A 22758-nucleotide genomic window follows, 5' to 3' on the forward strand; every position below is an offset into this window, starting at 1 on the left:
TGATAACACAGAAATGATGTTATCGCCTTGTCTTCTTTCATCGGTGTTGTGTTAAGAAAATGAGACAAACTCGTTTACTTCAAGAAGAAATGGTGCAGAGATGATGATTAAGTTTGGCCCCTTTTCTCATATTTTTAGTCACACTTGCACATATCATCCACATAACGTAAACGAACAACGAAGTGCCGATAAGCGCCTTACCACTACAGACGTAAGCCATGTTTTCTTTCATCTCCCTTACGATGCGGTGATCGGACGGAGTCGACGTGGTGAACGAGTGCTCGTCCATCAGGATTCGCTGGAGCTTCCGCGTTACTCCTCTTCCCGCTATGTCGAGCTACATGGAGTGAAGAACATTGAGTTCAATAACATAAACCTTTCACAGTCACGTGTTGTATCTATGCAAAGCATCACAAGGGATTATCAAGCTTTGACGGAAATATCTTTTTTTTTCTTTCTTTCTCTCCCCATCACAGCAGCTAGCATGTCTTCGAATGTTGACCAATCAAGCAAATGCTCTTGACCACACTATTTTGGCTGTCCTATCTGATTCGCTGAATGCGTACTTTTCTCTCTTTAAAGAAATCTACACCTTTGGATGTCTCTGCACGAAATGTGGTTATCTTAGGTTGTGACAGTGACGTTCAATGCTAGCGTTACGTAATGACGTCGTCACCGTTTAAAGCATTTTCTTTCAAATGGTCTGAACGGAGAATACTTATATCCTTCGGCCCACTCGTTATTCCTAACGTTCGCTATCCCGAAGGTTTGTTATTCCGAAGGCTTGTTATTACGAAGATTCGTAATCCCCCCCCCCCAAAAAAAAAAAAAAAAATGGTTACATTTCGTTAGAACGCAAATACATGTATTTCCATTTTCGGATAACGAAATTTATTTCATTTCGGACTATTATATGGCACTTTCGGTAATAACGAATATCACCGGGCAAAACAAGCACTCAGTACTCGGTAGTTTTCCAGTGAGTTTCCCTCACTGTAGTTTTGAAAACAATTTAATTCAATTCAATTCAATTCAATTCAATTCAATTCAATTCAATCCAATTCAATTCAATTCGATTCAATTCATCTTAATACTTTATTCTTAATAGAAACATCAGAATGAAAGTACAAAGATTACGCTTGGAATATTTTGCTGAAACGAAAATCCATAATCATATATTCGTTTGTTTGTTTGTTTGTTTGCTTTTTCTTTTTTATCAATTTATGTGTTAGTCTGAAAATTCCCGATCATGTTCTATTTGGAACGGAGGCCATTTTTTTAGGGGATCCTTTCAAACAGTTAGTAATGATCCAGAGTCATTTCATTTTGAAGTATCATGTGTGTGCCTCGTTGTTGTTGTTTTTGTTGTTGTTATATTTGACTTACCGTTACCACTGCATTGGACACGGTGCACCCCTGGTAAACCGGGATCACTTCGGTCACGCCGCTGCCGCTACTCAGCACCAGACCCGACGTCTCCCCGTTGGCGTGGAGTGCTAGGGCTCCCTGGTTGATGACGTAACACGCTGGGACGTGATACTGCTCAAAGAGAGTCTGGAGACCGGCAATAATAAGATGATAATAATGATAATAATAATAATAATAACAATAATAATAATAATGATAATAATAATAATAATAATGATAATGATATTGTCTCATTTACCAAGGGTAGCCTCTTCAGTGTTGCCACTGCTCTACCAGAGGGCCCTGCTATATCCTAGCCTTGCCAGGTACCCATTTATACACCTGGGTCGAGAGGGACATAGTGGGTAAAAACATCTTGTCCAAGGACGTAAGCACTAGGCGGGATTCGAACTCGGGTCTTCCGAATGGGAGTCGGGAATCCACCAGTGCCGTATATAAAGAGTCTTGAGTCCAGAATCTTGCTGAACCGCCTTATCGACCACTAAGAGGAAGGCTTGCTACCTGAAAATCAATGCGGGTTCAGACAGGGACGCAGCACAGTGGATATGATTTTCGCAGCACGTCAGCTTCAGAAGAATTGCCAGGAGCAGAATGTCGGTCTCTACACCACCTTCGTAGACCTGACTAAGGCTTTCGACACTGTATGCCGAGAAGGCCTATGGAAGATCATGGCCAAGTTTGGCTGCCCTGCCAAGTTCACCTGACTGGTCAGACAGTTCCATGACGGCATGCAAGCTAACGTGCAGGATGACGGTGAACGCTCAGAGCCCTCTCCTGTCACAAACGTCGTGAAACAAGGCCGCGTTCTCGCCCCTACCCTGTTCAGTATGATGTTCTCAGCCATGCTGACAGATGCTTTTCGTGAAGGTGACATCGGAGTCGATTTCAGATTCAGAACTGATGGAAAGCTCTTCAACCTACGGAGACTGCAGACAAAATCGAAAGTTCAGGAGGATATCGCCCGTGACTTTCTCTTTGCTGATGACTGTGCCCTGTATGCTAGTACCCAGTCTGACATGCAGGAAAGCATTGACCTATTCGCCAACGCCTGTGACGACTTCGGTCGGATGATAAGCATAAAGAAAACTGAGGTGATGCATCAGCCAGCTCCTGCAACTTCCTACACAGAGCCAACCGTCACAGTCAACGACGAGAAGTTGAAAGTGGCAGACAAATTTGTTTATCTTGGCAGCACCCTGTCACGCAATATCAGCATCGACGAAGAAGTCTCCTACAGAATTGCCAGGGCATGCTCGGCCTTCGGCAGCCTCAGAGACAGGGTGTGGAAGAGAAGAGGAATAAGTCTTCAAACCAAACTTAAGGTGTAAAGAGCAGTCGTCCTGCCCTCTCTACTGTACGCCTGCCAAACAGCTGAACTCCTTCCACATGAGATGCCTCCGAAATCTGCTACATGTTAAATGGCAAGACAAGGTGCCAGACATCGAAGTACTTCAGAGATCCCAAATGGAGAGTGCTCATGCGATGCTCAAGCGCTCCCAACTCAGATGGGCGGGGCATGTACTTCGAATGTCCGACGAACGTTTGCCAAAGCGACTGCTCTACGGTGAACTGGTGGAAGACAAGCGCTCTCATGGAGGTCAGAGGAAGCGCTACAAGGACACACTCAAAGCATCCATGAAATGCTGTAGCATCAACCCGGACAAATGGGAAACAACGGCGCAAGACCGATCTGCCTGGCGATCCGTGGTCAGCTCTGGTGTGTCAGGCTACGAAGTGAAACGTGTGGAGGAGCAGGAGCAAAAACGGCAGCAGCTTGGCGTACCTCCGGCATTTCCATGTCCACACTGCACCAGGCATTTTAGGGCAAGGATCGGACATAGGACTGATAAGCCATCTTCGCACTCACGGAATGTAGTGTTACTAGAAGTTGTGGTCGTCTTCGCCAGCAAAGGACGAACATCATCATCATCATCATCATCATCATCATATAAAGAGAGTCTGGCCAACTCATAAATTGGACGCCATGTCGTTATCCAGCGTACAGTGCGCTTATGGTTTTAGCGCGTGCGCTTGGGGGGCTTTTTACTCCCATATGTATGAAACTGACATGAAGGCCTACTAGTAATTCAAAATGAATACACCTATGTACAATGTACAACATGACAACGTCGTCGATAAGTGCGTATTAAGGTAGGTAAAATGATCTCAAATTGTTTTAAAATAATTCAAAGAGAAAGACCTGAAATTGAACTGTAAAGCACAAGACAGTATATTTACCTGGATTACATTATGAGGGATATCCTCGGTGAAATCCGCACCAAATTAGAATTACATGGCTAGATCATTGAATAGATATGAAGTAAGTAATTAAAAAAAATGAAAATGTCCTAATGGCGACTGGTATACCTCCGCCAGATTACATTGTTCTCTTAACAGGTCTGAGTACGTCTCTACAATGTTATACGACAGTTTCACATACTTGGCAGAAAAAAAAATGCCATGTTTGTCACAAAATTCAATGCGTCGAGTGTTTACTTTCCTTAAACTAGGTGTGAATGGATGGACTTTTATTGTTAAAGACTCGTTGACTGAGCAAACATTAAGGAATTTGAGCATTTTCACTTTGACCAATATATTCTTATGACAATACTTTGATCGGTCATTTTAAAAAATATGGGGAAAATCCAGTCATGTTAGTATTTCACTTGACCTTTGACCATCTTAGCCAAAATCTTTCCGTACGTGTCATTGTGGAGTAATGGTGGCATGCAAATACTGTAAATATTGGACAAACTATTTACTGTAAATACTGAGCATTGGGTAATCCCCAAGGTACGAAGGAACTGTGTAATTATATTTCAACAATAGATCACACCTGTAGATAGTAGAATTTCAACATTTTACCTGACATTGATCCTTTGGCCTGTATAATGAATCTTATCTGGAACAGAAACGAGTTGCTACTCGCTTACCAGTTTTCTGGCCGCACTCTCATTCCCCACTTTTTCCTTCCTTTTGGATCTGCTTTCTCGTCGCACTCCGATTTCCCACTTTTTCCTTCCTTTTGGATCTGTCGGAAAGCGGTGCGTCATTACACTTGTGACAGGTTATTTTGCGCAACGCCATGCTGCGCAGGAAGGCATGCCGAATCTTCAGTTCGATAAGATATCAAAATATCTTTCGTGTATACCTTCTACTTCAATAAAGCAGACAACGGCAATGACAATTATTATCCCCACTGCACCGTGACCAATATTGGGGACGTCCTAAAGGCAAGCAATATTAGCGCGTAGCTGCGCGAAACGAACAATGGGCACTGCGTGTGAGCTATGCTCTCGCCCGCGTAATTGACTTTGGTGACGACATGGCGCCTGTAGATAATGGGACCAGCTTGACCAATCACAGGCTTCAAATCTCATAAGCCGAAAACCGAGTTGGCCAGACTCTCTTTATATACGGCACTGGAATCCACTATGCCACAGCGTGCCCACATACGGTACAACACACATTAAGAAAGCGACCGAGAAAGACCGATAAATGGCAAAGGCCTTGAAGGATTATTAAGTCACAGGATACTCATCGATAAAGGAGGAAATTAATACACAATTAGAAGAACATGATTATACAGCCAGGAAAAAAAAACCCCTACCCCGAGACAGGAAAGATGAGACCAGGTGGAGGACAGAGGAGAAGGAAGAAGAGCAAAAATAATATTTATTTCTCATACACAGAATACACACATCACCGCCTGTTACTTCAAGTCATGTGACCTGTCCCCATATTGACCTGCCATGCAGGAATCTCTGCAACTGCGAGTACTGCACAAGAAAGGACCAAATAGCCAGGCAAATTCATAGAACCATCTGCATATTATATGACAGCAAACTGGTCGTTGCAGAGACTTTGCCCATTTAAGAGCAAATTTGGACGGTCCTATTGACCATTGAAATGTTCATGAAATGAATGCGCTGTACATGCGAGGTAATTCTTCTTTTGCAAGTAAGGAACTTGAAAAAACATGGAGTGATGCGAGTACATGCTGAGAAATTAAAGTGAATAAATAAATAAATAAATGAATAAATAAATAAATAAATAAGTAAATAGATAAATAAAAATTGAATAAATAAACAAATAAATAAATAAACAAACAAATAATAAACGAATAAATAAATAAATAGATAAATAAATCTTAGTATTGCAGCTTCTAGGACAGCGTTGCCAATTTGAATACTCCTCCTCAAAATGGGTTTTCTTTTAATAATGAACGTTGGAGTCAAAGGTCAAATTATCATTGTCACCTCCAGCATCTTCTCCCTCTGCCGTCGTGGAGCCGAGGCGATTTCCGTCAATAAGATCGGGTGTTCCTCCCACGAGACGTTTAGCTCCTCCCTGATCACGTGATCCCAGACCTTCTCCAGATCCGGCCAGCTGTCCACCAGCCCATCTGCGACATTGCGCAAGTGAAAGTGATGTAGAATATTACATGGCATAAAGAAAAGTTAACATGAACCCATCAAAGTACGCAAGACCGAACGAGTGCTAGCTCAAGAACCTGAATTACATTTAAATCATTGAAATTGAAATTAAAGTGATAGCTTCTTTCTTGAAACAAGTTACTAGAGCAATATCATACTTCAAGCATTATCATTTTACTGTCAATGTATCGATGCATTTTAAGTGTATACCGTATTGTATACAGTAATTTTATTCTAATTTTCATAATCTGATAAAAGCAACAAACGTGTACATTATGGAAAGTGTGGATTACTCCATGGTATTATTTTTATCGTGGAAATCACGGCCTTGAATGGATCTCACCATAAATCAACCAAAGAGACGAATGTTTTCTTTAAGCTAAAGTTGATGTCCTGATTATGCTGTGACGCATGTGTCGTCAATGCCTGCTTGACTCATACTCAAGAATAGAAGTCTTCAATGAAACTTTCTCTGATCCTGGATTGCAATTGCAATATTGATTTATGAATAGAAGTCTGGTAGACATAATGTATCACACATGCAAGATATGTACATATCTAAGTGTGTGTGTGTGTGTGTGTGTGTGTGTGTGTGCTCGCGCGCATATGTAATATAATCATTATCATTATCATTACAGGTATTATCATAACTATCCTGCTACTTATACTACAAATATCATAAATAGATACATAGACAGATAGATCAAATCATAATTCCACGTGACCTCATTACAACCATACTCAAGACAAGCACGGGTCTGATGATGATATAAGGAGAGAGACATTCCTCTATTTTTCTTCCTTTTTTCGATTTTCTTCTGTCAGATAAAAAAATGAAATAGTTAAAATTGTGGTGATACCTGACATAGGATGGTTGACGCACACCAGTCCATACTTCTTCGAAAGTGCGCCGCCAACGTATACATTGGAGCGTTGACGGAAGCTCTCGATGTCCTCTTTGAGTCGACCGACCATTGCAGGCATGGTCACGGAAGGAGTGGAACCGTCGGCGAGCCCGGCCTTTATCACCTCTGAACCGTTGTCAATGATGACGGGCGTGTTGTAGAGACGGCGTGGAGGCGGTGCTGATGCAGAAGAAGCTGATCATCGCAGAAAAATGATTGTTTAAAGTCGATTAAAGGACCTCAACAGTGTCCATTCTTACTTTCACGATATACTAGTATCACATGATTCGAATCATGAAAGATATCCCTTCTTCCTTCAATTCTCCAAAACACAGACAGTTTTACTGTTTCTTTTCATTCGTAAAATTGTGGGTTTGAATTTTAAATCGAAGAGATGAAGAGATGGATATTGAGTTTAGAACTCAAATGCATTTACATCAAGTTTAACCATTTTTTGTGCAATTTTATTCCCGTTTCTCATTTTTATTTTTGACATGACATCATAAATCTTTCTAATCATATCAGGATTCTTGTGCCATCATGTTTCGGGGTCACCGTGTCTTAGTCTCTTGACGCTTCTCTTATAGAATAAGAATTGTGGATGGCTATCATTTTGTGCGTGTTCGTACTTTTTGTACGTGATCACTGAAGGAATCCACAAATTAATAGTATTCATTTTATTTCCCACAAAAATGGAACTGAAAATAAACATCGAAATACACATGATTACACAAAATTGAGTCAGATTTATCTGTTCTAAGGGAAGCAAACTGCAGGAAAGTGACAAGATATCACATCATATTGACAATTCATCATTATACAATGTGAGCAACTGCGAGCAGAGCTGGGTGTTGGATAGGCTATTGGACTATGAATGAAAGGTGATTTCCTGCACACATTGCCCTTACAAAAATTTATTCGACAGAAGTCGAAATAAACATGCCTCAGAAAGAAAACAAACTCAAAATTGTTCATTGATGAATAAAAACGAACAACCATCAAAGCAACACGGAAGACATCTCTAGACAGCTGAGCGTCTTTCTTTCGGGGAATATCAAGAGATGATGAAAAGAAAAGATATCTACCCGATCCTTGGTTTTAATACCGATCATCCCCTAGACATGTAGATAACAGTGACCTTCTCTCTGCACGATCTTTCTCCCTCAGTAAATATCTCGGCTATGACAGAGGCGGTATCTAGCCTCATTAACTGTCAGCAGGCCGGTTTGTACCGACATATATCCGACGCTATCCATTTGTTCACAACCTGACCTTTTCTTCTATTTACACAAGGCCCCTCGATATATACCAGAAACATTCCAACATGATATCTTTGAGGAAAGATTTTATGGCTACCGGACTTTCCTTTTTTAATGCTTCTCATAAAGATTGACGTCACAAACCATACCTGATGACGTCGCTAATTGCCACTGGTGACGAATGACGTCATCCTTTTCTGACCCAGTCCCGACTCCGGCAAACTCTGGGACAGAGAATGACGAGGTCACTACCGCCTCCCTGCCGTCGGTTTCACTTGACCTCCCCTCCGAGCGTCTTTTCCTCTCCGGCTCGCATTCCCTCCTTTCGCCATCGTACTCAACCTCGTCCCCGGTATCGTCGTCGCCTCTGAATGCGGCCAAGAGGTCGTTGTCCGTGCTCTCGACGAGCTCGAAGCCGAGGTTCGCTGCCGAAGGCTTGTTCGGATCGAGCTCGAGGAAGCCGTACCAGCTACTGCCTGTATTCAAGCATCAAACAGTCACTGTGAGTGGTGAATGGTGTGAAGGAATTAACTAGAGGAGTAATGAACCAGATACTTATGCGAAAACAACGACAACAGCAGCAAACAAATACAAAAAACACAGAAAAATACAGGAGATATATACTATAGGGAGAGAGTTATCCGATTTGAAAGCCATGTTTGAAAACACGAGAAAAAGAGTGAGATTCTATGTCAATGCAGACAAATTATCATGATGACAAACACTACGTGAGAACTCTTGCTTGAATTGATTGAAGTGTCGTGGATTAAACAACTAATTCAAAAGTACTCACTATGAAAAATGTTGATAAACATCAAGGTTATTCCCATAGTTTGATTGTCAGGGGTTCCTGTACATGATTGTGAAAAGCTCTTTATTTGTTCTTGAATATTCTACTCTGTCCTAAAGTATATACTTATTCCCATTGTTCCACTCTGAATATGTCACCGACACAATATAAGTTCGAGTGAACAGGATAACTTAGTTATAAAGTGAACTTGTTGTTGTTGTTCTTTTGTTGGGGGTAAAAGAGAGAGAAGTGTTAGTCAGAAAGATCCACAGTCATGTGACAAGTTGGCTATTTCGAAGGAATTACTGAACGCCATGGTAAATGATTTTTCATTGATCAATTTCATTTCTTAATCTTAACGTGATACTGCGGTAAACTTGGGATTAATGATCCTAGATCACACCAAATCACTAAGCCCTAAAATATACAATTATCGATCTTGAAGGAATGATAAAACTCAGATAGCTGCGACGACAATAGAGACGATCACATTACAGATTACACAACTACTACAAGCCATCTATACTATTACTACTGCTGCTGCTGCTGCTATTAGGCCTACTGCCATATACCACCACAACAACAATAACGATGGTAATATACTAGATAAATACGACAGTGCATGGTAGCGATAAAATCAACTCTGAATCACAGGAACTTTATTTCAGGCCTTGTAGAAATTAGGACTGTCAAAACAGCTTATGGACAACTTGTAGGTAGAATCGAGGGATCTACTTCAACATACTGTATGATGGCGAGCTGGACGTCGAGGTCGATTCATCAATGTCGGCATCCCTGGCAGCTGAGGTCGACTCCTCATCCTGCGAGTCGATTTCTGAGAGAAATTTGAAAAAAAAAATCCAATGAATCGAAGAGTACGTGGGACTGAGCAGTGAATGCTAAGTTTAGAGGAGAAATGGACTAAAATCATGCGACTTCATTTTGTTTTCATACATAAAGACCTTTAAGCAGACTTGAGATGAATGTGTAAGATGAATTTGTTCGAGGATCTGAACAAAGCTTTCCAAGAAACTAGCTTTGCTAGTATCAATTTACAATGATTCATAAATTAAAGTTACACGCAATTCTTCTGCAGTAATTGCATAAGCTGCTTTTAGAACATCTTGTGCTATTGTTGTAAGATCATTTTAACCATTCCAGGTCCACTGACTATCTAGTGTTGCATTTTCATATGAAATCAGCGAAATCATGACGTCTGTTCCCGTCATAATGATTAACATAATCAAATCCACCGCAGTTACATGCACGCTAATTTGTCAATAAACGTCGCTATACAATGGAAGCGTTTGGTACAAGCATGTTAAATGACGTTAAGTCATGTGTGTTTGCTGATGAAGGCCGTGAGTCCGCCAATTTGTTACGTTCACGTGTGTGGCCACGAAAACCGTATATGTCAAGTCTATCCCTTGAAACACTTATTAAACATTTTTAAATGTCGTGCCACTTTCATGCATGCGTCTATTATCTATCGTTTATATATATATATATATATATATATATATGCCTCCTGTGTGTGTGTGTGTGTGTGTGTGTGTGTGTGCGTGTGTTTGTGTGACAAGCTACCTCTAATCATATCGGGGTCACACAGTGAACGGTAGTTTTTTAGTTTTTAATACATGATGACGAGTGGCGCAGATAGTTTATTTGGAATGCGAGTAATCAACGGTCACTGGTGCCGGTTGAAACACCGCCGACATGGCCGGCGTGCAAAGGCGGACATCCTGTCATCTCTCGTCCAGCCTGTCTTGGCCAAACAAAAACGACCGCTATTTTTACCCCATACTAATCCCCCGGCCTTTCCGGTTCAAACATTTACTGCCATAATAACACCCCTTTCCCTTGACTCTTCCAAGAAGCAAAGGTTTGTTCCGGATAAGTTCACATCTTCATCGGACAGGTCGGACAGCCTTGATGATTGAATGATGTGAGAAAGATAATGTTATATATATATATATATATATATATATTATATATATAATCATATATTATCATATATATATAATCATATATATATATATATATGAGTGTGTGTGTGTGTGTGTGTGTAGATTGATAGATTGATGGAGAGAGAAAGAGAGGGGAGATGGAGAGAGGAAGAAAAGAAATTGAGAAAGGAAACGGAGAAGGGGCAAGTCATTGATGCTTTCATTCTTCGGAAGTTTGTATCTTGATGAATATGTTGATTGGGTGAAGTCACTACCATACGCCCGGCAATATGAGGATAAAATGAGTCGTTATGACGGTATGAATATTTTGGTGAACCGACATCGTGCTTTGTACAGGACTATTCATTCTCATTCCTACAGATCTGCCGAACATTAAAAACCTCGCGTTAAACTCTGTATAACAATCTAAGTAGATAAGTCTGTTGCTAAAAATGTACCTGCAAATTGGGAAGGATATATATATTTTTTAAATAGGAAAAAAAAAAACCACGTCCAGTTACCATGTCTTGCCCGCTGATTAGGGTTGAAATTCAGACACGAGATTCAACTACAGTGATCCGTTTTCTAATATAAAACTGGTCCAGACAACATACTTAGTTTTGTAAAGTGAACTTTCTTCCCGCGGTAACACATTGAAGAATAAAAAATTGATTTGAACAGATGCGAATAATGCTGCCCTCAGCTGGTTTCAATTAAACAGTTGAAGACGCACATCTACAAGCAACATGACACAATACAAGACGATGACATTTAGTACCGCGTCATAAAATTTCTTCACACAGTTTCTGTAGGCTCACTGTGATACGTTCGTAGTCCTTTATGGACGTATGTCGCTTCAGTGAAAAAGTGCGGTTGCATTCGGCTAATTCCAGGCATATTTTCGCCAGCAGAGCCCTACGCCGTAAGGTTCGCGCTACACGCGGAAGCTGCTGTCCAGTGAATCGCTTTATATTGGCGCTTGACAGCAGCAGCCGCGGAAGTCAGTGGCCGGCGACACGTACGAACTTATGGCCCGTGGCGCGACTCACAAGGAAGATGAACTCTTGTGACAGGTTCACGTGTGTCGGCCAACAACACCATGCACGCCACGCATTAATCTTTCACAGAGCAATCACCTACATGGCACCCCCCCCCCCCAACTCCTTCTCCCAATTTCCACGCGAGATTTTCTGTAGCATGATGACTACATCCGCAGAGCTGGGGCAAAATTGTAAGATGAAATTTGTATGTCAGCAAGTCCTGCACCGATTCAGTCCTCTGGGCGGCAATTGATATTATCTAATATACCAAATTATATGTTAATATCAAAGAGCAGATATGCTAAGTGTCTACCATATTTTCGACGCAAAGCATTACAGCTTAAGTTCTGATTGCCCGTTTGTTTTTTATTAACCCCGATATCACAAATGTCAAAATCAAACATTCATTTTATGGAGCTTTGCAACTTATCATCACTTTGTTCGTATTTTACATTTATTCATGCCGCTGTTTTGATGTACCGCCAAGAACATAACATTAAAAAATTTGTCACATAAGTCAAAAACAACAACAGCAACACCAATACTCTTGAAACTGGCGTCAAAATGTTTCACTATTAACGAATCATATTTACAGTCTCTCAGCATTTCAGGGAGGGAAACAAAACCGAAAGGATGGGAATTATTTATTGTGACTAATGATACACTGAACTTACTTAAATATTTCAGCCCATCAGCTTAAAGGACAAGTCCACCTTCATATATATGTGGATTGAGTGAATGCAGCAATATTTATAGAACGCATCAGTGAAAGTTTGGAGAAAATCGGACATTCCGTTCAAAAGTTATGAATTTTTAAAGTATCTTCACAGTCAGTGCTGGATGAGAAGACTACTAGAGTGTATGATGTCACATGCGTACAACGTTATAAGGAAAATATAAAGAGAATTTCACAAAATGTTACTTTTTGAAAAAAGCGCACATTTCCTCGACTCATCACTGACGTATGTTAAGGGTAATTATTCCCCTTGCCTTCTGAAAGAGGGAAGTCAAGTGTTCTTTTATAATGCGAGAAAAGTGAAAATATCTTCATTTTTCCTCATACATTCTTTATATAGTTGTACACATGTGACATCACAAGCTGTAGTAGTCTTCTCATCCAGCAGTAACTGAGCAGAAACTTCAAAAATTCATAACTTTTAAACGGATTGTCCAATTTTCCTCAAACTCGTGCTGATGTGTTCTATCAATATTGATGCATTCACTCAATCCACATGTCTATGAAGGTGAACTTGTCCTTTAAGCTGAGCACTGGATGTCTTGTGTGCAAAGTTGTTCCTTTGGTCTCCTGCATTTTGCTCCCAATTATTTGATTGAAAAATCAACGAGTTAAGACTTTAGGTTTCTGTAATTCATTACAAAAATATGGATGTTTCTCTTCCAATAGCCCAGTAAGGAAGCATTTCTTTGCTTAGTTGTTGCTAAGTCGGGCAAGCTTTGTGGTCTTTAAGGGCAACTTTTGTGAACAAATCATGCATAAAATCTAAATACATTACCAGAATCGGTCTGTTGCTCGTTCATGACAGTACATTTTACGTATGCTATATTTTATGATTGGTATATATTCATGATTATGCAGCGGCTTGCAGTGCATCGCTTTAGACATCATGGCCACACATTCTTTCTTTTTTGTTGTTGTTGTTGTTGTTACCAATATCACTTGAACAACAGCTCTTTAAAAGGAAAAGTTCGCCAAAATAAACGAGGATTGAGTGAACGTAACGATAGCAGTAAAACACATTGGAGAAAGTTTGAAGAAAGTTGGACGATCCGTTCAAAAGTTATGAGTTTTTTTTTTTTTTTTTGGTACAGCCATCGCTGGATGAGAAGACTACAACACTTTGTGACGTCATGTATGCACAGTGATACAAAGAAAATATATTAAAAAAGACAACATAACATTACCCCATTTTCTCGCATAATGAAAGAGCACTTCACTCATCTCTTTAAGAAAGCAGAGGGAATGGTATTGCCTTTAAAAACGTTGATAACAAGTCGAGGGAATGTGTACTTGTCATACAATATGAAAGATTGTGGAATTTTCTTTGTTTTTTTTTTCTATAGCGTTGTACGTAATGATATTATATGACATTACGAACTGCAGAAGTCATTTCATCCAGCGACAGCTGCACCAAAACTTTCAAATTTCATAACTTTTGAACGGATTTTCAGATTTTCGTCAAACTGTACTGATGTGATGATGTGTTCCACTAGTATTGCTGCATTCGTTAATCTACACCTATAATTTGATGAGCTTGCCCTTTAAGCGGAGCTTTTCTTCTAGAAGTCTGGACAAGAACGAGACAGAAAAAGAAAATGTCACCGCTGCTGGAAACTGAATGCTCTTGTGATAAAGCTAGAATAATGTTGTTTGTTGCTACTTATGCTACGTACTACCAGCACTTTTGTTACTTCTTCAAAATGAAGTATTCTCTATACTGAGAACAAAACAAAGGTTGACATGCGACATCTGAAATTATTTTAACAGATAGAGAGACCCGTACTCTGTTGTGTTGCTGTTTCTTTTGTTATATACCTTTCGTTATGTACCAACGTATTTTTTTTTTCTCTCTGTGCATAATTTGACGTATAATCATAGTTTCTGGCCAAACATAGCCTTTATCAACCAGACATAGACCACACTGTGTGTTCAAGCATAAAAAATGGGGAAAAAATAAAACAAACAAACAACACACACACACACTTATATATATATATATATATATATATATATATATATATATAGATGATGAAGAGATAGATAATGACAATTAAATCTTACCCAAGCAAGGTAGAACAAAGGTAAAACTTTCTTTTGTACGGGGAAACCGATTCAAAACAGTGATGGCTGTGTTGAATGTTTGTAGATATCAGTAACACGTGGTATTAGGACAATCTTAAAGGGGATAGCTAGTAACTGATCAGTGGGAATGCTAGGGATGATTGTTCTAACCCTTGTGGGATTCATTTAAGAGTACATTATATATCTATTGTTGTGTGGAAATCATTTGCTTCAGAATGGTCTCACGCCTGTACAGTGACGGGCGATCGTTAACGGACCGTCAACGATCGCCCCGTCACTGTACAGGCATGCTAACCTGGGAACATTAAACTGCACATTACTTGAATATGAGAACATTCTGAAGCAAATAATTTTCACACAACAATATATATATAATGTACTCTTAAATGAATCCCACGGGGATTGAAACAATCATCCCCCAGCATTCCCACTGATCAGTTACTAGCCATCCCCTTTGACAAGAAAAAATGACGGTAAACCTGCGTTATCACCTCAGCAGCTTGTACACAATGATATCAAGTTATGGTATTAATTTCTTTTGAGAACACAGCATTGTTTTGAAACGTTACAGCTTGAGTGATATCTGGAACAGTGCTCAGAGGGTGAGCTTGGTTGAAAGTGATGTACATGCTCTAAGTGGGGTAGATAAGTAAGGTTAGGAAAGATCAATTAACAAAACATCGCACTATATTTATACATAAACAATACCCTATTTGGAGAAGTGCTTATTCCAGGATGGTTTAGTGACAATACAGAACTGTCTGTTTTCATATCGTCATTCATGTTTTTCATCAAACCTTTCAAAAAATCTTTGCGTCACTTATGTCAAGACCAAACATATCAAGACAACATCCCCATCCTCGGTTCATGTAACTCACCTAGAGGCTCTGGAAGCTCTGGTATCGTTGGGGTCGTCCAAATGTCGTCACTATGGATACGATGGATCTTGGGTCCTGGTTCAACGTTCTGACACGACAGGAAGAATCTGCTCTTGGCACTCGTTGACACAGGCTGTACAACCTCCAGCTCGTCGTTGACTGAGCCTTCGCTTTCCTCAGAGGAATGGCTGAAGCGACCCTCCGAAAGGTCGGATTCCATGGAACTACGCACGGGTTCCACGAACAAGAGTGACGCGCGGAGGTTCAAGTCTTCGTTGGAAAAGAACCGACTGGCACCCCTCTCGCTACTTTCTCTGATCGGAGAGGAGAGAGTAGTGGTACTTTTGGCTGACTCGGTGTCCTGCAACACAACGATGCCAGACAGCTTCTCTTTGGTTGATGCTGTTTTGGAAGATCTCCATGGTTCCGCCGGTGACTGGTCGCCGATGTCTTCAGTTGCAGTATCACCGCTGGAGGGCGTCTCCTCGGGCTCACTTGGTGGGGTCAGAGAATGTGAAATAGCTTTCGCTTCCGCCTCAAGGAGGTCAACACTAGAATACTTGGTCCCTTGACCGTGGGAGTCACATGAGTCTTGCGTGCACAATACGGACATCACTGCCTTAGCACCTCCTGCAGCAAGGAAACGAGCTTTGGCATTGCTTAATTCAATAGACCTGGTACTCACAAACACATCATCACTTTCCTCGTCGTCATCCTTCTCCTCAGCTGAGGCCAACCTTGTCTCCATAGGTGAATCAAGCTCATGACTAGCACTGTTTTCATTGACGTCGTTAGTCCTAGCCACACCAGTAATGTTTGGGATGTCTTCCGTGAAGAGAATACCAGCTTCCTTTGCTTCTGCAATCTGTCTTCCGGAGGCCCGATATCTTTCCTTTCGGTATGAACTTTCGGAAGCATCAATGCTGTAATGGCGGAACATCTTGGGCCGCTTTGGGGCTGCGTATATGGCGCCATCAGATTCATGATCGAAGCTGAACTCCGGTTTGAACTCTTGGGGTGAAACAGTTGGCGAAAAAGTGACGGACTTCTTCCTACTTGGTTTTTCCTGACTATTACCATGTTTCAAAATGGAAGCATGTTTCCTTTTTGAGGAGGGAGCGGACATTGGAGGGTCACCGACGGTAGGGTCGACAGGTGGCGAAGCTGACAAGGATGGAATATCTAAGCTTCGAGGACGATGGCGCTTGACTGGTCTGTCTTGCGGAGGTCCCATTAATGTCTTTTCTACGGGAGGGAGAGAAACCTCTCCAATCTGAACAGAAGGGACCTCCAGACTTTCTTTCCTCCTGGCCCCTGGAGGCTTTTTGGGTTGAGAAGTTGCAAGTGTTCGATCATCTGGAATTCCAGACTGCGGTTGTTTCATGGGAAAAGATGCCTCACCTGTGAAAACCTGCGGAATTCCTAGACTGTCAGTCCTCTGAGGAATAGGTCTGACCACCTCCTGGGTAATATTTTGGTCCTTAGCTTGCTCGGTTTCACAAATTGCAGGAGGTTGAACTGTAATTGTCAATGGTTCAGACTCTCTCTGATTAGGTCGTTTCTTCCGAGCCCCGGGGTATGCGATCTCCCCTGTAACAACAGATGGTATGCCCAGACTTTCGTGGCGCGGAACACCCTTTGGACGTTCAAATGATTGCTTTACCGAAAACTGTACATGAAGTTCATTGCTTTTCTCGACAGGAGGAGAGCCACTTTTCTGTGTGGTATTTTGACCTGGCATTTGACCTTCACTGTCGCTTTTATCAGATTCTGGAACGACACAGATTATCGGCATGACCCTCGTTTTATGCGGCTGATCTATATGCGTTTTCGTTTTGGTAGATATTTTGCACCTTTTTTCCTTATATTCCGGTGATGACGGTTCAGAGGATGAAGTCACAGAAGATGACGTCACTTCCGTTGTAAAGGAGAGTCGTGGAATTACACGTTTGACCTTTGGGACACTCTTTGGTATCGTAGACGGTTCCGTTGACTCGGTTTCCTCGTGGATGGTGGCAGGGGCCATCACAGAGATAGATGGTAAAGAACCCTTTGTCTGCGCAGCACTTTTGGTGGAATCCTCGCTTAGATTAGAAGGCACAACTGGAAGTGAAGGGCAACTTGTCTCAGGCCCCAGCTTCTTGACGCTGCTTGACTCTTCTTTCGCTTCACCTGTCAAGAGAGAGGAAGAAAAAAAAAGAGGATGATAAATCTCCATTGTAAGACTTTGTTGCACACAATAGAGGAAAGTATCTTTAAAATAGATTTGTCAACTTTCAAGAATCCCAATCATGGCATATTCATTAGATGCATTGGCAACTTGCCAGTGGAAATAAGTGACGGAAATCGACCCTGCAAACGACTGGTAGTTATCTCCGCTTGACCCCGTAGCTCAAATCTTTAATCATCACGGACGTTTGTGGCACAGCTACTACCCACGATTGTTGTTAGCCGTCTCTTCGCGCTGAGATGGGCGCGCTTGACAGCTTGGCATGTGACGTAAACATCTTCAAGATAGATTGCTGCGTCAATTAAACATCCCGAGATATTGCTCTCCCTCCGCTGCGGCAGGGATGTAGGTCATGTTCCGGCGCTTGAGCTATTTGGAGTCAAGTCGCCTATGAGTAGCGAGGATAGCCCGCCGACGAGAGCACGACGTTGCAGAAAGAGCCCGTGGTTGTTATGGCGGATGGCTGCGATTTGAGCTTTGCTGCAAAGTTATCATCGGGCAGGATTGTCCGCAGCTTGGTGTATTGCCGCGGCACCCGGGACCCATACCGGGCTCGATCCGATCATGCTGCGTGTCTCCATTCCACGCAGGTCATTGACGACATTAACCTCTCGCCCTGGTGCGGTCCCGGGATTTATCGGAGATTGGTATTAATTCCTGCTTTTGGTTTCTGAAGGCAACCTAGGAGGGCGAAGACGTTTATTTCAGTCGTAATTCCACCGTACCAATAAACGCGAACACGTGAACACGAAGTGTTATTTTTCATTTTGCCATATGGTCCCGTCTTAAACTTTTTTAAAGGTATTTTCAAACCCTCACTGTGGCAATGTTGTTACATTTTTTCTTTCTTTCTATCATCATGACAGCTTTCGGCTGTCATCTTTTTGTTTCGTTCTATCCTTTTCTTCTGTTTCCCTCCCCTTTATCTAAATCAGTGTAACCTGTACTACTTACATAAAGTGATTAATTTCTTTAGCTATAGGCCTGACTATTGCTATTTTTCAGTCCTGTATAAAAATGTTTCTTATAGACAGGTTCAAGTAACGTTATACATCATGGTACAATCACAAAATGCGAGTACAGATAAAACAAGCCAAGACAGCATAAAACTTCCTATTTTAAAATCCTGTCCTGATTTCCTTGTCAAGAGGTAACAGACAGATAAATATAAAGTGTTCACTTATTATGAGGCAGATAGATATAGATCCGAATCTCTAAATCTATCTTGATATGACCAACCTACCTATTTCTGATAAACTGCCTATCTATTTGACTATTCATTTTCCTATCTATACAAACCTATATGAACCTTTTGTCTATTTGCCTATTCATTTCTTCATGTAACAAACTATATGTATAGTTTTCTGTCTGAGTATCTATTCATCTATTACCAAACTTCCGATCCGTCTATTTGTCCATTTTCATGATATCTATCTATCTATCTATCTATCTATCTATCTATCTATCTATCTATCTATATCTTTCTACCTAGAATGTATACATGAGATATTATCACTTACATGTCTACACTAGCTTACTTGTACAAATGGGGAACGCAAGTTTATTTTTGCCTTCTCAATCGCTGTATTTCCATGTTCGAATGTTGATGCATAACTTCTCTATTTCTCAACTGTTTTGCCCTTTTCTATCATGACCTCTTAGACTAGCATCGTTCTTTCATCCACCGTTCTCTATGTTTGTTTGTTTTTTTATATTGGGGGATACCTTTCGTCAGTTCCCAATGATTACCTGGTTTCTTCCCTGTAATACGGGGGTGGGGTGGTTGGACGCAATGAAAAAAAAAGGATATGGAAAGATCAGGATGACACGTTTGGTCATCATAATACACAAGCGAATAGATTCGAATCTATTACTTTGGCAAGTACCAACTCCCCTGTTTTTATTTGTGTGCCACAAGTATTTCCCATCTTTTGTCATTGAGCAAATAGAAACACACAGCTACTTAAAATAGAATCAGGTTTGTTGATCACGACGAATAAAAACGCGGAGGTATGGATCTAGATTCTGCAACCAGAATCCATACCGTCGCTGGAGTCCTAATGATTCGCGCGGCCAATGTTGTAGAAGTGGGTTCTGCGATTGCTAATTGACATAATGAGGTCCTTGTGGGTAATGCTAGTCTTAACTGAAGACGCACTGCCTGATGAAATCTTGTACTGCGTTCACCGGCCATGAACATTTTACATAGGCTGGCCGCCTGGGTCGTATATAAAGTCTTAAAGGGGAAATCCAGTCCAATATAAGTTTAACTGATAAAAAAGAGTAAAATCTTACGAGTTCAACGGTAAAAATTTGACTAAAATCGGATGAAAAATAAGGAAGTTATGACATTTTGAAGGTTTTGCTCATTTCTGCAAAATAGTTCTTGTACAGTGGATATGAATACGCAAATAAGTGAGCTAAGCATGTCATACCCTCACAATTTTCCATTGATCGTGCACAAAAAAAAGACGAAAATTCAATGTTTCTGTCATTGGAGTCTGAAACATGATGTTACTCCTGGTTGAATAACTTCAGAATAGTGATCAGTTAGATATACAAGGATTTGAGCCTCGGACATAATTGCGTTTGAATGAAAACCTGGAAATTTCAAATTTTTATATACAAAGTATGATTTTATGGTAAGTTGTGAGCACTCTAAATTCGTTGGATTAAAAAGTAATCTAATAGACCATAAGGAGGGACAAATCCAAATAAGATTATTAATTTCAAATCTAATGGATTTAATTTCTAAATCAATTAGACTCAACATAGTAATTTGTCCCTCCTTATGGTCTATTAAATTACTTTTTAATCCAACGAATTTACAGTGAGGGAATGACATGCTCACTTTGCCATTTGCAAATTCATACTGACTGTTGAAAAACTGTTTCCCCAAAAAATAGCGGATCTTCAAAATGTCATAACTTCCTCATTTTTCATCCGATTTCGATCAAAATTATACCGTTGAACTCATAATAGTTTACTCTTTCTTATCAGACTAACTTATATTTGGACTGGATTTCCCCTTTGAACGACATCACCTGATTGCATTTCTGATAACAGATCCCAAGTCTTGAATTATACAAGACCTGATAAAAAAAAAAAGAACACGCAACTTCCGAGGGAACAACAGAACTCATTGTGTAGCAACTATACAGTAGATGCTGTGTAGTTCTGCATGTGCAACCTATGTGTCTGTGTGTCAAACATACATGTTTGTACTATACATAAAGCTACCGTAACAGGAAATATAGGGACTGTTTTCATACATAATTGTTGGAAAATAACCAACTGCTCAACTGCTCTCTATAATTTCGTAGCGAGGATTTGCCTGTTTAAAGCTTATTCATGTTGACTGAAAAATATGCGTTTATCCTTCTAAGATATCCTCTGAAAAAAAAAACACGTTAATTACCATGAGAAAGTGTCTTGACAACCTACTTTCAGCTGAAAAAAAAAAAATCGTTTCCAGAAATGACTCTGACGAATATAATGTCTCTGGAACGCGCTTGAGATAAAACACAAGCCTTATCATTCTATGAATGTCACATCTTCGGAGATCGAGCTGCCAGAGCGGAAGCTAAATCTGGGCGGAGTGAGTGCATTTTGGGCGAATCCCGCAACAAGTCCGGATGTACCGTGGATGGTACGTGCTTGTCCCATATTGCGCCGTCAGGAGCCGAGCCGAGCAAGAGCTCGACAGCGCGATGGAAGTAGTACCGCATTCCGGACATACCGCTGGTGCAGCGATTGACGACACTACTCCGTGCGCAGACGTCACCAGGCGATATGTAACCTCGTCATATCACAGACATCATATCGCTGTCTTTATACTACCGCTCACACAGACATATTATCCAAACTGATATCATGCCATGCAGAAATAAAGCCCGAATCAAGCAATAATCTTGTTTTTGTCTTATCCTCGTGTCACTGTTAAGGTCTATCTTCTGTTACGTCTCCATTCTGTTTCTTATCGTCCTCCGGCATCTTCTGTTATTCATTCTATTATATTCCAAGAGCTTTCCTTTTATCCCCCTATGTTCCTTCCATTTATTCCATATGAAATCTGCCTAGTTTTGTTTGTATTTCTCCTCAGGCGTTACTTTCAAAACTTTCTCATACACGTATCATGAAAGTTCTGTGGACAACATTCTAAGCAATATCCCATATCATGGTATATCTCGTGATTATAGTTTTTGTATGAGATTTGTAAACTTGCAAGTCAAGGCTTCAAACTTTATAACATACGTTGACATACATTTCAGCGATATGAACCTTGAGTGTACCGTCTAAAAACGATAAAAAGAAGTTGGTTTCAATCTCGGCCACTCCTTTAAATCGCACAAAATTTGGCGCAATATTTAACCAGTAAAATGCAATTGCTCACCAAATTAAATCAAAATGTAAATTGGCTGTCAAAACTAAAAAGTCTACAAAGCCGACAAAAACAAAATAAAACAAAAACGATCAGAGGGTTGCGGTGCGCTGGAAGATTAAATACATATTTGGAATATAAATCATGGTGAACTTCTTTACAAGAAAAACCCTAAATCAGCGTGCATGAAATCCAATTTGTTAAGCATTTTTGAAGGTTTACTTTTGGCACTCTAGGGAAAACACTGTTCAAACCGATCATTTCCGCACTTCCGCAATTTCATGTTTACCATGTGATCCTCATTATTGCATGAACAAAAGCAATGCATAATCTGCCTCATATTCGCATAGATTGATACGACTCTGTTAGTGACGGTTTTGCAAAGGACAATCAGGCCAGGACATGGACATACCATCAGAATGACTTCTTGCTGAAATGAACACCATGCAACCGACAAAAAATGTTTCCGTGTGTTTGGGGCATGTACCTTATTATCATTATATCCTTTAATATTATCTGAAGCAAAGAAGTTCAGTATTGACTTAGCACAAAAGTGTCACAACTTGTAGCGAAGAATGCATTCTTGTAATAATAAAATATTCAACAAAGGAAGTGCTCCACTTGGACAAAAATATCGCTATCCT

The 22758-nt window shown here is 40.6% G+C and overlaps 1 protein-coding gene across 1 annotated transcript in view; it reads right to left on the reverse strand.

Annotated features, from left to right (window-relative positions):
* LOC139736163 (uncharacterized) overlaps positions 1–22758 on the reverse strand; it is a 40094-nt gene that overhangs the window by 3081 nt on the left and 14255 nt on the right. The window contains exons 2-8 of the mRNA XM_071646893.1: positions 15504–17675; positions 9564–9653; positions 8178–8504; positions 6725–6964; positions 5688–5833; positions 1387–1554; positions 202–337 (exon numbers count right to left, since the gene is read on the reverse strand). Of these exons, the coding sequence (XP_071502994.1) occupies positions 202–337; positions 1387–1554; positions 5688–5833; positions 6725–6964; positions 8178–8504; positions 9564–9653; positions 15504–17675 (3279 nt within the window). The remainder of the gene's footprint in view (positions 1–201; positions 338–1386; positions 1555–5687; positions 5834–6724; positions 6965–8177; positions 8505–9563; positions 9654–15503; positions 17676–22758) is intronic.

The sequence above is a fragment of the Diadema antillarum genome, unplaced genomic scaffold (assembly GCF_040938485.1).
Source record: "Diadema antillarum isolate AM-2024a unplaced genomic scaffold, OU_Dant_1.0 seq00000633_RagTag, whole genome shotgun sequence".
Classification (NCBI taxonomy): Eukaryota; Metazoa; Echinodermata; class Echinoidea; order Diadematoida; family Diadematidae; genus Diadema; species Diadema antillarum.